The 16853-nt window shown below is 38.6% G+C and overlaps 1 protein-coding gene across 1 annotated transcript; it reads right to left on the reverse strand.

Moving 5' to 3' along the window:
* Window positions 1-326: 326 nt before the first annotated feature.
* Window positions 327-15032, reverse strand: LOC131946436 (fibropellin-1). Its single transcript, XM_059307198.1, has 19 exons — window positions 14922-15032; window positions 14319-14516; window positions 13686-13784; window positions 13263-13382; window positions 12934-13053; window positions 12539-12664; window positions 12235-12348; window positions 11629-11739; window positions 11240-11371; window positions 10660-10788; window positions 9773-9886; window positions 8797-8907; window positions 8464-8577; window positions 7979-8089; window positions 3791-3910; window positions 3318-3437; window positions 2957-3088; window positions 1895-2039; window positions 327-692 (listed from the first exon to the last, which is right to left on the reverse strand). Exons 1-19 carry the CDS (start codon window positions 14962-14964, stop codon window positions 608-610), a joined length of 2244 nt encoding a protein of 747 aa, XP_059163181.1. The 5' UTR covers window positions 14965-15032; the 3' UTR covers window positions 327-607.
* Between the last annotated feature and the right edge of the window lie 1821 nt (window positions 15033-16853).

Consider the following 16853-nt stretch of genomic DNA (forward strand, 5'->3'; position numbering starts at 1 on the left):
CACATTTTGCAGGAGTGGCTCTGCTCCTCCGCCCCCCCCCCCCCCTTATGAGATGTCTGGAAGAAACTATGCCTCTTCTTTCGTGAAATTAAATAATCTAAATATGAACTATGAGTGACATACTTTTTTAAAATGTGATTTTATAATCCTTTTCCGCTGTGTGCTTTTTTCTATACAAATGTTATTTTATTTGTGAATCCTCTTCTTAAAGGAAGTTACAACGGGGAGTTAACCAAATGATTGCTGCTATTTGTACATGTTTTATCTCCCCCAGTACTATTACTTACAATAACAAAACACAAACATCAAAATATAATATAGGCTAATTAGGTTACCATATTCAATTTGATATTTATTTCTTAATACATGAGAAAAGGTTTATTCGGCTGATCATCCCAATAAACATTAGTGTCTAGATGTAATCCTTTCAGATATTTTTGTTAAACTTTGCTATGCTTTAAATAAAAACTTTAACAAATGAGTTTCTAAAAATAAAATTCTAGATTCCATTTGTAAGTGGACAGCACATAACACTGTGATAAAGTACACTCCTTTTCTGAAGAGCACTTGGATAAAGAAAACAAGACCAATCATAGAGATGGTTTTACTAAGGGTAATATGCATTTCCAACATCTTGGGTAGCAGCTGCCATCTGTTCAGGGGTAAGGCACCCAGTGGTATAGATATTGTATCTGTAGAAAGTCATAAAACATACATTTATATAGATATTGTATCTGTAAACAGTCATAAAACATACATTTATATAGATATTGTATCTGTAAACAGTCATAAAACATACATTTATATAGATATTGTATCTGTAAACAGTCATAAAACATACATTTATATAGATATTGTATCTGTAGACAGTCATAAAACATACATTTATATAGATATTGTATAAAACACATTTATTTAGATATTGTATCTGTAGACTGTCATAAAACATACATTTATATAGATATTGTATCTGTAAACAGTCATAAAACATACATTTATATAGATATTGTATCTGTAGAAAGTCATAAAACATACATTTATATAGATATTGTATAAAACATACATTTATATAGATATTGTATCTGTAGAAAGTCATAAAACATACATTTATATAGATATTGTATCTGTAAACAGTCATAAAACATACATTTATATAGATATTGTATCTGTAAACAGTCATAAAACATACATTTATATAGATATTGTATCTGTAAACAGTCATAAAACATACATTTATATAGATATTGTATCTGTAAACAGTCATAAAACATACATTTATATAGATATTGTATCTGTAGACAGTCATAAAACATACATTTATATAGATATTGTATAAAACACATTTATTTAGATATTGTATCTGTAGACTGTCATAAAACATACATTTATATAGATATTGTATCTGTAAACAGTCATAAAACATACATTTATATAGATATTGTATCTGTAGAAAGTCATAAAACATACATTTATATAGATATTGTATAAAACATACATTTATATAGATATTGTATCTGTAGAAAGTCATAAAACATACATTTATATAGATATTGTATCTGTAAACAGTCATAAAACATACATTTATATAGATATTGTATCTGTAGAAAGTCATAAAACATACATTTATATAGATATTGTATCTGTAGACAGTCATAAAACATACATTTATCTAGATATTGTATCTGTAGACAGTCATAAAACATACATTTATATTTGTATCTGTAGCCAATAAATAAAACAAATTTTATCAAGAAATGACATTTTTGAGTCTGAATTTTTAAATTAAAAAAAAAAACACTTCATTTTTACTAACCAACTATTCAAAATATAAAAAGCTATATGGATGACATAATTAAGTAAAGACAGGTGTTGTCAGTTAATGAACAAGTTTTACCTTGTATCTGGGCAAGCCTTGACCCTCTGTAGCATGCCAGTCCTGCACACATACACATGCTGGGGGGAGGCCAGATCAGGGTAGACAACCACCTTGTAGCGATCACTGTCCTTACCCACTCGTGGGTCACAAGGAAAGGTGCAGTCTAAAGACATATACAAAAGTTTAGGTGCAGTCTAAAGACATAAACAAAAGTTTAGGTGCAGTCTACAGACATAAACAAAAGTTTTGGTGCAGTCTAAAGACATAAACAAAAGTTTTGGTGCAGTCTAAAGACATAAACAAAAGTTTTGGTGCAGTCTAAAGACATAAACAAAAGTTTAGGTGCAGTCTACAGACATAAACAAATGTTTAGGTGCAGTCTAAAGACATAAACAAAATTTTAGACGCAGTCTAAAGACATAAAAATTTTTTTAGGCGCAGTCTAAAGACATAAACAAAAGTTTTGGTGCAGTCTACAGACATAAACAAAAGTTTAGGTGCATTCTACAGACATAAACAAAAGTTTAGGTGCAGTCTACAGACATAAAAGTTTAGGTGCATTCTACAGACATAAACAAAAGTTTAGGTGCACTCTACAGACATAAACAAAAGTTTAGGTGCAGTCTACAGACATAAAAGTTAAGGTGCATTCTACAGACATAAACAAAAGTTTAGGTGCAGTCTACAGACATAAACAAAAGTTTAGGTGCAGTCTACAGACATAAACAAAAGTTTAGGTGCAGTCTACAGACATAAACAAAAGTTTAGGTACATTCTACTGATATAACTGGTGAAGTGCATTCTACAGACAAAAACAAATGTTGAATTGCATTCTAAAGATGTGTAAAACTGATATCAAGTATAAATGTGTAGCATATATTAAAGTCCATTTATATAAGGCTTTAGCTAAAAATACTAGCAGTCTCTATCAATATCTTTTTGTTTCACTTTTAAAATATAAAACTGATCAACCAAAATGTTTTTGTAATGCCAACACCAATGTGATCAACCAAAATGTGTGTGATGCCACTCACTAACTGACAAACATATCAACCCAAATATTTGTGTTGCTCAACATACCAGCAGAACTCTCACAGCGAGCGCCAGTAAACCCAGCAGGACAGGCGCATGTCTTGGCTGAGTCCGGGCTGTCAACTGGCAGAATCTCAGGGACCTTGCAGATGCCACCGTTCTCACACCCACCACAGGGGTCTGACCACAAAAAAAAAAAAAAAAATTAAAGCATTAAAGCATTGTTGTATAGTTCAGTTCATCAAGGTTTTTAAAACTTTACAATAAAAAACTTTTAAAATAAATAAAAACAAAAGGAATTTATTAACATATTTAAAAAGTTTATAAACCTTCCATTTACTTTTTAAAATAGAAGAGTGCTTTTCTAGTTAGTAAAGTTTTATAGAGCAGATTTTAGATGAAATCTCACCTAATGGAGTCTCACAGTAAGCTCCAGTGAAGCCACTAGGACAGGTACAATCTGCTCCGTTAGCGCCATCCACACATGTGCCATTATTCAAACATTTAATCTTGCTGTCAGCACATGTCCCTGGTTGGTTTAGTCAGGACATTTATAAACAATTATAGACAACAATTATAAACAACAAATATAAACAATGACAATTTTTAAAATTATATCTAATAAAAATAAACATAATAAAGCTGAATTAATTTGTAAGTAAGTAAAATGAAAATCTTATCTAAATGTGAACATTTATTATATTCTATATTTGCAGTAAAGATAAAATTGCAGATGTAAAAATTACATACATATATATAAATATTTGTGTATATGTGTATTTAAAACATCATTAGAAACTAATTCTACATATTTTCTTGACAACATCAATAAAAAACAAGGGCTTCTAAATACCACACCACCACAACAGTGGAACAACTTACGTTTGACCTCACAAGTTGGACCAGTCCAACCAAACGTACAGCCACAGACGTAGCCTTGTTCAGAGTCGCAGCACTCTCCGCCATTCTTACATGGGTAGTTGTTGGCACCACAATCAACTCCTGATAGGGAAAACACATTAAAGGTCCAACGTTTTAAATCACATACAATCTACAGCATGGTTTAGATGTGTAACTAGTATTTCTGACATCAACTTCAGCTATGTAGAGGGAATGATGGAGGTAATTAAATGAAAAATTGGTTAACACAATAACTGGGAGTATAATTATTTGTAGTTACAATGTCTGAATAAAATCACTTGAATTTTCTGGACACTGGACCTTCTGTATGACAGGACACCAACAGGTGACCTAATGGTCCATGACAGTTTGGTGGCTGGACTGACCAGGACACCAGACTGGCTATAACAGGTGACCTAATGGTCCATGACAGTTTGGTGGCTGGACTGACCAGGAAACCAAACTGGCTATAACAGGTGACTTAATGGTCCATGAGAGTTTGGTGGCTGGACTGACCAGGACACCAGACTGGCTATAACAGGTGACCTAATGGTCTGACCAGTACACCACTGGCTATAACAGATGACCTAATGGTCTGACCAGTACACCACTGGCTATAACAGATGACCTAATGGTCCATGAGAGTTTGGTGGCTGGACTGACCAGGACACCAGACTGGCTATAACAGGTGACCTAATGGTCCATGAGAGTTTGGTGGCTGGACTGACCAGGACACCAGACTGGCCACCAACAGGTGACCTAATGGTCTGACCAGTACACCACTGGCTATAACAGATGACCTAATGGCCTGACCAGTATACCACTGGCTATAACAGATGACCTAATGGTCCATAAGAGTTTGGTGGCTGGACTGACCAGAACACCAGACTGGCTATAACAGATGACCTAATGGTCTGACCAGTACACCACTGGCTATAACAGATGACCTAATGGTCCATGAGAGTTTGGTGGCTGGACTGACCAGAACACCAGACTGGCTATAACAGATGATCTAATGGTCTGACCAGTACACCACTGGCTATAACAGATGACCTAATGGTTTGACCAGTACACAAGACTGGCTATAACAGATGACCTAATGGTCCATGAGAGTTTGGTGGCTGGACTGACCAGGACACCAGACTGGCTATAACAAGTGACCTAATGGTCCATGAGAGTTTGGTGGCTGGACTGACCAGGACACCAGACTGGCTATAACAGGTGACCTAATGGTCTGACCAGTACACCACTGGCTATAACAGATGACCTAATGGTCTGACCAGTACACCACTGGCTATAACAGATGACCTAATGGTCCATGAGAGTTTGGTGGCTGGACTGACCAGGACACCAGACTGGCTATAACAGATGACCTAATGGTCTGACCAGTACACCACTGGCTATAACAGATGACCTAATGGTCTGACCAGTACACCACTGGCTATAACAGATGACCTAATGGTCCATGAGAGTTTGGTGGCTGGACTGACCAGGACACCAGACTGGCTATAACAGATGACCTAATGGTCCATGAGAGTTTGGTGGCTGGACTGACCAGGACACCAGACTGGCTATAACAGGTGACCTAATGGTCCATGAGAGTTAGGTGGCTGGACTGACCAGGACACCAGACTGGCCACCAACAGGTGACCTAATGGTCTGACCAGTACACCACTGGCTATAACAGATGACCTAATGGTCCATGAGAGTTTGGTGGCTGGACTGACCAGGACACCAGACTGGCTATAACAGGTGACCTAATGGTCCATGACAGTTTGGTGGCTGGACTGACCAGGAAACCAAACTGGCTATAACAGGTGACTTAATGGTCCATGAGAGTTTGGTGGCTGGACTGACCAGGACACCAGACTGGCTATAACAGGTGACCTAATGGTCTGACCAGTACACCACTGGCTATAACAGATGACCTAATGGTCTGACCAGTACACCACTGGCTATAACAGATGACCTAATGGTCCATGAGAGTTTGGTGGCTGGACTGACCAGGACACCAGACTGGCTATAACAGGTGACCTAATGGTCCATGAGAGTTTGGTGGCTGGACTGACCAGGACACCAGACTGGCCACCAACAGGTGACCTAATGGTCTGACCAGTACACCACTGGCTATAACAGATGACCTAATGGCCTGACCAGTATACCACTGGCTATAACAGATGACCTAATGGTCCATAAGAGTTTGGTGGCTGGACTGACCAGAACACCAGACTGGCTATAACAGATGACCTAATGGTCTGACCAGTACACCACTGGCTATAACAGATGACCTAATGGTCCATGAGAGTTTGGTGGCTGGACTGACCAGAACACCAGACTGGCTATAACAGATGATCTAATGGTCTGACCAGTACACCACTGGCTATAACAGATGACCTAATGGTTTGACCAGTACACAAGACTGGCTATAACAGATGACCTAATGGTCCATGAGAGTTTGGTGGCTGGACTGACCAGGACACCAGACTGGCTATAACAAGTGACCTAATGGTCCATGAGAGTTTGGTGGCTGGACTGACCAGGACACCAGACTGGCTATAACAGGTGACCTAATGGTCTGACCAGTACACCACTGGCTATAACAGATGACCTAATGGTCTGACCAGTACACCACTGGCTATAACAGATGACCTAATGGTCCATGAGAGTTTGGTGGCTGGACTGACCAGGACACCAGACTGGCTATAACAGATGACCTAATGGTCTGACCAGTACACCACTGGCTATAACAGATGACCTAATGGTCTGACCAGTACACCACTGGCTATAACAGATGACCTAATGGTCCATGAGAGTTTGGTGGCTGGACTGACCAGGACACCAGACTGGCTATAACAGATGACCTAATGGTCCATGAGAGTTTGGTGGCTGGACTGACCAGGACACCAGACTGGCTATAACAGGTGACCTAATGGTCCATGAGAGTTAGGTGGCTGGACTGACCAGGACACCAGACTGGCCACCAACAGGTGACCTAATGGTCTGACCAGTACACCACTGGCTATAACAGATGACCTAATGGTCCATGAGAGTTTGGTGGCTGGACTGACCAGGACACCAGACTGGCCACCAACAGGTGACCTAATGGTCTGACCAGAACACCAGACTGGCTATAACAGATGACCTAATGGTCTGACCAGTACACCACTGGCTATAACAGATGACCTAATGGTCCATGAGAGTTTGGTGGCTGGACTGACCAGAACACCAGACTGGCTATAACAGATGACCTAATGGTTTGACCAGTACACCACTGGCTATAACAGATGACCTAATGGTTTGACCAGTACACAAGACTGGCTATAACAGATGACCTAATGGTCCATGAGAGTTTGGTGGCTGGACTGACCAGGACACCAGACTGGCCACCAACAGGTGACCTGTTATTCCCACCTGTAATTAAAACTAACTTTTCTATTCCCACCTGTAATTAACCATTAATGTCCCATTCATTCTACCAAAACTCCACCCATGACGGCCCAATGTAAGGAGCATAACTCTGTATGATCAAGTGAATAGTTTCACAAAATATTTGTTTTTGTCTAAATAAAATTGAAAATTAAGATAAAAACTACTGCTTAATGTTGGGAATAAACCTGGCTTTCCAACAGTATTAAATAGAATATATTATATTCGGTAAAAGTACAGTAAAAAAATAAAAAATGTCGGAGAAAATTCAAAACAGGTCATTTTCGGTAGTCAACTTTATTTATTTTTGTCTAAACAACTAAGCATCGAATTTAACAGTTAAATATCAATTTGGTTATGTTTAAGATAAATAATTCATAAAATACATGCCTAGATACGTTTAGAGGCATTATTTTATTTTATTTTTAATATTAAATCTACTAAAAAAAGGACAGATGAGTCTAAAATTTCGAGATCGAAAGAAGCTATTATTTTTTATCTTTCAAAAGCGCCATTGAAATTATAAGACCGGAAAAGGACGCTGAAACTATCCGACTTCCTGTTTAGTTAAAAATTAGGATTTGTAGGCCAAATTTTAATGAAACAAATTTAATTTTTCTATGCGTATTTTAAGCGGGCGGCAGCGGGCGTTACGGGACATTAACGGTGTCGGGCGGCAGCGGGCGTTACGGGACATTAATGGTTAAAAACTAACTTTGATATTTCCTGTAATGAATCACTTACTGTTCTCACAGAACTCCCCTGAAGTACCATCAGGACAGATGCAGGCAGCCTTGTTGCCACTGACACCACAGGTACCACCATTCAAACACTTGATGGTGCTGCAGTCTACCTCTGTGGACAACATCACAAGTTTATACTGAGAGTTACATCAACAAGTGGCAACAACTTTGATAAAATAAGCTGTACATATTCAATATGGTTATATGTAGTCACTGACAAGTTCTAGGCTCAAATATTTTAATTAATTTAATCATCTTCACAACGAAATTTTAAAAATCATAATTTATTTAATGAACTAACCAAGAGTCTAAAAAATAATAATAAATAAAAACTATTTAATACATAGAATGCAAATTGGATAAATCAAAATTTAAAGGAAGTTAATGGGAAAGAACATCACATAAGGTACATCCATGTTAGGGATAGAAATTTAAGGACCATAATATTAGGGACTTTAAAGTGATGGACCAAAAAATGTGACTCACTGATTTCACAGAAAATACCGGCGTATCCAGCAGGGCAGGTACAGCTGAGAGCACCATCAGCAGACGCAGAGCAGACTCCACCATTGGTGCAATTGATAAAGCCACAAGGATCACCTGGAAAACAATTATATATCGAGAAATTAAGCTTTCAGTGAAAAGTTGCTAATTAATTTAATATTAATGACCAGTGATACATTTTATAAAAGCAGCATTAAAAACTATGGGTAGATTAGGGAGTGCTTTATTTTTCTAGTTGGGTGTGTTACAGGTAGAGGGTAACTAATGGAACTACATAAAAAAAGTGCTAAAGATGTAAAGCAGAATCAGACATACGTGTTTCACACTTGGTTCCAGTGAAGCCCCTAGGACACGTACATGTGGGCTGTCCAGCAATCACTTCACAGTGTCCGCCATTCTCACAGCCGTAGCCCAGACAAGAGGTCACTGCAACACACAGCAGTGTTATACAGCAATGGTACACAAAAGTGGAACACAGCAATGTTATACAGCAATGTTACACAGCAATGGTACACAGCAATGTTATACAGCAATGGTACACAGCAATGTTATACAGCAATGGTACACAAAAGTGGTACACAGCAATGTTATACAGCAATGTTATACAGCAATGGTACACAGCAATGTTATACAGCAATGGTACACAGCAATGTTATACAGCAATGGTACACAAAAATGGTACACAGCAATGTTATACAGCAATGGTACACAGCAATGGTACACAAAAGTGGTACACAGCAATGTTATACAGCAATGTTACACAGCAGTGTTATACAGCAATGGTACACAAAAGTTGTACACAGCAGTGTTATACAGCAATGTTACACAGCAGTGTTATACAGCAATGGTACACAGCAACGTTACACAGCAATGGTACACAAAAATGGTACACAGCAATGGTACACAGCAATGGTACACAGCAATGGTACACAAAAGTGATACACAGCAATGTTATACATCAATGGTACACAGCAATGGTACACAAAAGTGATACACAACTATATTGCACAGCAATGTTATACAGCAATGGTACACAAGTGGTTCACAACTATGTTACATAACTAAGTTACACAACAATATTACACAACTATATTATACAACAATTTTCTACCCCTATGTTACACAGCTATGGTACATAGCAGTGTAACTTAAGCATGCATAGATGTGATTCCACAAACAGCTGATGTAACATTGACAAAACTTGATTTACAATGCTTACATCACAGCTAACAATGTGATGTTGACTGTTCAGATGAAACTAAAGTAAAATCAGCTTACAAAAACAACTTACATATTTCACATCTTGGGCCAGTGAAGCCATCAGGACATACACAGGTGAGGTAGCCATAGGAATAGGCACAGCTGCCACCATTCATGCATGACGTGTAGCAGCATGGATTCAGCACTGACAGGAAGAAAATTTAGTTTTACATGACATGTGGCAGCACTGACAGGAAGAAAATTTAGTTTACATGACATGTAGCAGCACTGACAGGAAGAAAATTTAGTTTACATGACATGTGGCAGCACTGACAGGAAGAAAATTTAGTTATACATGACATGTAGCAGCACTGACAGGAAGAAAATTTAGTTTACATGACAAGTACCAGCACTGACTACTAGACAGTCTACTGTGGTAATACATAGATGACTGGTAGTTGAGTGCTCATGTAAATATACAACAACATCAATTTCAACTTTGATCTTTGCTTTAACAGTTACATTGACACCTGCTGTTAAAATCTCTCTGTTTATCACAGACATTTTCACTGCATATTTCAAAATGTTTCCACCAAATTAAGAACTTTATCCTTGTTAAACTAACATTGAACTAAAATTTAGTTCAGGTTACTTTGAATCATAGATTGGGGCAACAGTTCTGATGACTTGTATACTTATGCAGAGAACATATTTCTGCTCAAATTATTTGCCTGACACAAAGATCATGCCAAATAGTGGGACCTTATTTCAGATGTGTAGGGATGGGAGGTGTATTGACAGGGGGGGGGGGGGGGGGGGGGGTTAATGTCCTAGACCTGATGAAACATGGGTTCAGCACTAACAGGTAGAAAAGGGGGTGAACAGAAAGTGGTTTTCTAGATAATGAAATGTGACAAACTGAGTTTATGTAATACAAAAATCTGAACTAATGTGATATAAAACCCAGATGTAACTTACCAATCTCACAATACAGTCCTCCAAAGCCCTGTGGGCAGAAACAGGTGGGTGCGTTGTTTACCTGGACACACTTGCCGTTGTTCTGGCAGATGATGTTAGGGTTACAGGTATCAGGAGGGATGGCAGTTCCTGGGGACAATTTAGGGAAATGGCAAGTTCCAGAAACATCACACAAGTCTTTTAATAACATTGTAAATGAAAATTATTTCATAATTTAATTTAAAATATAAAAAACTAAGTGACATATTAAGCAGTCGACAGCAACACTGCAGGATTTTTTTGATGTTATCTTGTCTTTAAAAAATTACATTGAAAAAAAGTAATTATTCTAATCACAACCCAACTCCGTCCTACTAATAGTTTAAATCAAACTCTTATTAACCACGTAGCTTGAAACAATTTCAACTGAAACCTAAAGCCTTAAGTACCTGAAGAAATATCAACTGAAACCTAATGCCTTAAGTACCTGAAGAAATATCAACTGAAACCTAATGCCTTAAGTACCTGAAGAAATATCAACTGAAACCTAATGCCTTAAGTACCTGAAGAAATATCAACTGAAACCTAATGCCTTAAGTACCTAGAGTCTCGCAGTAGGTCCCCATGTATGGGCTAGGACAGAAACATGTGGGTACACCATTCTGAGGATAACACACCCCCCCATTCAGACAGTTCAGGCCAGATGACTTGCAGGCGTTGTAGTTTGGATCAACTGAGGAGAGAAATTTTTTTTTTCTTTAAAGTTAAGCTTAGTGACAGCACACACTGGAATACAGTTTTGGGCTGTTTTCTTTCACTGAAGTTTCAAAACAACATTGTCTTTTAATTTTATAAATAAACAGTTACTTCCCTGCTCAGATAAATTACTTCCTTTGTAAGAATAAAAATTACAGCCAAATTAAAATTTAAAATACGGTGAGTTTGAAAAAAGCTTTTTTGTTAGAAAATATTTATGCCATTTTTTTTTACCAATTTCACATTGAGAGCCAGATGTTCCTGGTGGACATGAGCAGATGCCTTGTCCATTGTCTATGGTACACACCCCTCCATTCTGACAGTTGATTGGGGCACAAGGATTCACTGAAGTGACAAATTCAGTATTACAAGAAAACATAATAACATGAATAAAAACAACTATATCATTAAAAACATGAACCATATGATTATTTTTTCAACAGAATAAATATTCACATTTTAAAATGTTTTGTTCTCATGTTGTTATCAACATATCGGATAACATGAGTAAACACAATTAAAGGTATCAGTTTTTTAAAGCATCATGTGTAATAAGGTAGACTAGCAAAAATTTCATTAAAAAATTTATTAGGCATTCAATTAAGTCAAATTTGATGTCAGATTGCATTGTCATTGGGTCTTGACCCACATGCCAAGTTCAAAACAAATAAGCACTTAAGAAGTTGACAGGTGAAGCACAAACAAAACACAAAAGCATGACAGAGGAAGCAAGGTATATAAAAGCTTGTGAAAATAGGTTACACTCTCTTTAAATGTTGACTAGATCTTAAGATTTCTCTCTGGTCACTATGTGACTATTGACTCTCTCAACCAACTTACATGTTTCACAGGCTACACCTGTGAAGCCAAATGGACATAGGCACACATTTGTATTATTGGCAGTAGTTGAGCAGGTAGCACCATTTTCACAGACAGGATTGCATAAAATTTTAGCTGAAACAGTTGAAATATTTTTATGGAGGTGAACTGTACTACTTAATGCAGAGAAACTGATGATAAAAGCCTAACATCACTAAATGAAGAAATATTTCAATTATTTTAAATTTAATAACCTTACTTACACTTTAATTGTATAAAAGTGTAAAATACATTTAACTATTAGAATTTGAATGTGTGCACTCACGTTGACATGTAAAACCATCAGTGGCTAGTTTGAGGTTGGGATCAGAGCAGCTGCAGATGTAGCTGCCGACTGTGTTGGTGCAGATCTGTTGGCAATTCTCTGCACCACTGGAGCACTCGTCAACGTCTGGTATCGTCAAATGAAATTATGGGGTTTTAAAATCAGAGTAGACATTGCTGGATAAAATACACTGATCTAGATCAATCTAATAATAGAGTAGGCCTTAAATTAAAATTTGCATAAAAATAAGTTTCATGCGCCCGCTGCCTTGACCACTTCCGTTATGAAAAACTTTAAAATTTAAATCCTTACTTTTAGAATTTAGATTCTAAAAGTTTTTTAACAGTGCGCCAAACAATAAGACTTCTATTATTGTAAAGACAGCTTAAACTTACCGACGCATGTACCATCAGCAGCAACATCATAACCAGCTGGACAACCACATGAGTAGCCACCTGGAGTGTTAAAGCACCCGTTCGCACAAGTGTCTGTCTGCTCTTTACACTCATCGATATCTGGAGAATTCGTATCAGGCCAGATAAATTTTCCACATTTTTGTCAAGTACAGGCTTCTCATTACAATGCGAGCATGCCACACATTTATTTATATCTTGTTGACCATTATCCCAATATGGGTCTACCCGGTTTGATAATAATTATTATGAAGGAAATTCCCGTGTAACATAATAGAATAGATAAAGTAAGTGACCTAAAGTTCACATACCTGCACATTTGCCGTCAGGGCCTGCTCTGTAGCCAGGGCTGCAGGTACAGGTGTAAGAGCCTGGTGTGTTGGTGCATGTCTGCTCACATATGCCAGGGTTGGCGCTGCACTCGTCGATATCTGAAAGTGTTGGTCAAGACGATTGAAAGACTATACATCGTTCGTCTCCCAGTCTAAGAGGTAAAGCAACTCTGTCTTCCATAACAATGAAATCACTCAAATTGGCTCATTTCAATACATGGGTTAGATTTGCCAGTTTGGAAGATTGGCATTCGCCCCAACCGTAAACTACTGCGTACTCACCACATGAGCTGTTCCAACAAATGTACTCACCACAGGAGCTGTTCCAACAAATGTACTCACCACAGGAGCTGTTCCAACAAATGTACTTACCACATGAGCTGTTCCAACAAATGTACTCACCAGTCGAACAATCCGCACCAGAGTAGCCGGTGTTACAGACACATTTGGAGTTGGTGACGTCACAGTTGCCGGTGGTGCTGCAGGGTACAGGGCAGATGTCTGGGGAGGAGAGGGTTTTAGTCCACAGCCCCAGGACGAAACATTAAAAAAAGATATAATTTATAGAGAAAGAATACACACTTGAATCAGTCCCCCCCCCCCCCCCAAAGTTAAGTGCCCCTCACCCGAAGAAAATGCCTGAAAGAAACCCTGGTGACACAAGGGAGATATCTAGTTATGACATGAGAAGGTTTTATGGTGGTTATTTTACTAAGGGGGGGGGGGGCTACATGGGCGTGCTGTAGGCTACAGGCTTGCCGAGGTTAGGGAGGAGTTAGAGCAAGTTCGAGAATATTCGATCTTCCACTTGCTGTACATTTCATGAATGTGCGGCTGACCTAAACTTTGTACACCCATGGACCAACACAACTAAATGTCACAAGCTGAATCTAACAGCAGCTCGTATTAAAATTAGCAAACTTTATTTTAGGCATTTGACATTGTTCCAAGGGAGCACGTACAAATATATAAATAGTATGTTAAAGAACAACAACAACAAAGAAATGTGAATGCCTGTTTGAACTTTGAACTTACTGCACTTGAAGTTGGTGGGGTAGTCACATATGCTGAGGGCGGGGTTGAAGAGCAGGGTGCCCGGGCAGGTGAACTGGACCCAGGCGCCCCAGTCGCACTTGTAGAAGATGCTGCAGCTCTTGTCGTCGGGGGAGTGGTAGTCGGTGCCGTCGGGGTACAGCGGGCAGTAGGTCTTCGTCGGGCTGCCGTAGGACTGCCCTGAAAGGACACGAAATGGTCACAACATTTCCGGCAGGGTACAGTGGCGGTTGGTTGACAAACCGCAGCAGACGAGCAAGAAGATGTGAGGGTGAGTTTGTTTCGTCACGCTTGTATGGTCAACCGGATAACAATGTAATAAAAACACGGGGACAAAAAAAAACGAAGTTCTACAAATTTTGACGGGTATTTTGAAAACATGAAATTCTATAAAAAAAATTCTTTTTTTCTTTTCAAATTTATCTGGCCAAATGTAGAAAGTGCCAGTTTGAATGTTGTTATACAGCTATAAAAAGAAACAATAATTACTTTGAACAAACTATTTTAAAAAAAATACAAGCAGATTATTTCAATAAACAGGAACAAGATATATTGTAAGAAACAGCTGTAACAGGGATGACGTACCTAGGAACAGCCCGAGTACTGCCACAAAACACTTGATGTCCATGGTGAGTTGTCTGGCTGAAAATGGCGAGTTCCATTTGCAGCTCGCCTAATCTTGTTTGTAAGCTCACCCTAGACTCCGCCCACATACATTTGCATATTAAAGAGAGCCAATAAAAAGGAACACAAATGATTGACATGAAAGGTACTGAGGAAAACCCCAAGACGAAACGCTCCGGTAAATATTTGTTTATTTGCCTACCAGATCCGATACGTGAATAAAAAATCTGGCCAGATCCGGGATGAACAAAAGCCAGCGAAACAATGAGCCAAAATTCGATATATTTGGCTTCTATTTGAATGAGATTTGGCTTTTATTTGAATACATCGGTAGGTCACGGACTGCGCAGCTGTCGAGGTTTGCACACGACACTGAACGATATACGAAGACGAGGCTGGCGGTCAGACGTGGACATAACAGTTTTAAAAGACGTAAATGGTGACCCCGATATACGTATAGCAACATTCTCAATAACAAATATGAATTAAAGTACTAAAACATAATGTAGCTTGTTTTCCTTATGAAACTTTACCGTGTGAAAAAGTCGTGTCATTTGTTCTAAAAAATCCCTAATTCAACTATGGTACCTTTTGGTACCAATATACGAGCCGTCGTGATGTTTTGCTTTGAAATACGAGCAAACCTTGAGATACGAGGAATCAGATTAGCGGGTTTCACAATTTGTGGAAAACAAACGCCCCGAAAGAGTTGCAACTTGCATCGTAGTTATTTGATAAAACTGACCTAACTAATTCCCGTAACTTTCTGAATGGAGGAATGGATTGCTTGTCAACTTGTTGTGCGCCGAATAGGCCGGACCTTTGACTACGATTTCAGCCTGCTTTTCTTTTTGGGTTGGTTTGATCAATCAAGAATAAACTACAAGACAGCAATTTTTTGCTTGATTTTGGAGTTGTCTCCCCAGTTGTCCTAACCTGTTGAGCCGCACAAAAGTATGTAGTGCGGTCCATGGTAAGAACAATTAGGCAATAAATCCAGCTTCACATAAAGGCTTAGATGTACAGTAAACATAGCGCATACAAAGATCAAGTCAAATCTAAATACCATGCACATACTTTTGTTAATGACATGACAGTTTTATGGTTAAAGAGAGATGTACTACTGCATGCAAATATATGAGTAGATCTATTTGAACATGTCGTAACGGCCAGTTGGGTGGTCAACTCCTGCTAGTCCTTACAGGGTTCACAGCTATTTGGGTGAGTTCAATTGAAAACATACTTTTACCAGTGTCCCCCCCCCCCGTAAAAGTTGTCCACCCCCGCCCCCCCCCCCCCGAAAATATTAAGTGACCCCCCCCCCCCCGGAGAAAAAAGTCTGGAAGAAACACTGGGTGAGTTCATTGTAGGAGAGCCTGCAGTCTGTGATGGCAGCGTTAAATTAGTTTGTGCAGCACAGTCACCCATCTACAAGATTCTAATCGATTTTGACTTTTTTATTTGGCGCATTTTCTGTATGCGGAAAATTCTATTAGCGCATTTTTCTGTGCCTTTTTCTCGATGAGTCTTTTTCTGCGTGAGCACTTTTATTTTTGCTCACTTTTTTTGTAAACTTATTTTTTCTATTTGCGCATTTTCTGTGTCCGCAATTTTCCGTTGCATATTTCCGTTACGCATCTTTCGTTGTGCACTCTTCCGGTCCATTTCTGTGTTATCCCCCTTTGAGAAACTTCCGTCACGCCGCTTGTAACCCAAAGAAAAGATAACTCGTCACAAATATTGACGTCATCTTTGTTGTTTGTACACTTTTTGTCTGCTACGTTGGATGCTCCGTCAAAAATACAAATCAAATCTTCTCGACCAAAACGCTAGATCTAATGACACGATAAACAGACCTGGAAAACTGAATGAAAATTTGCCCTGGCGTTTCTA

Source organism: Physella acuta, unplaced genomic scaffold (assembly GCF_028476545.2).
Source record: "Physella acuta isolate Inbredline_101_S28 unplaced genomic scaffold, ASM2847654v3 ptg000561l, whole genome shotgun sequence".
NCBI lineage: Eukaryota > Metazoa > Mollusca > Gastropoda > Physidae > Physella > Physella acuta.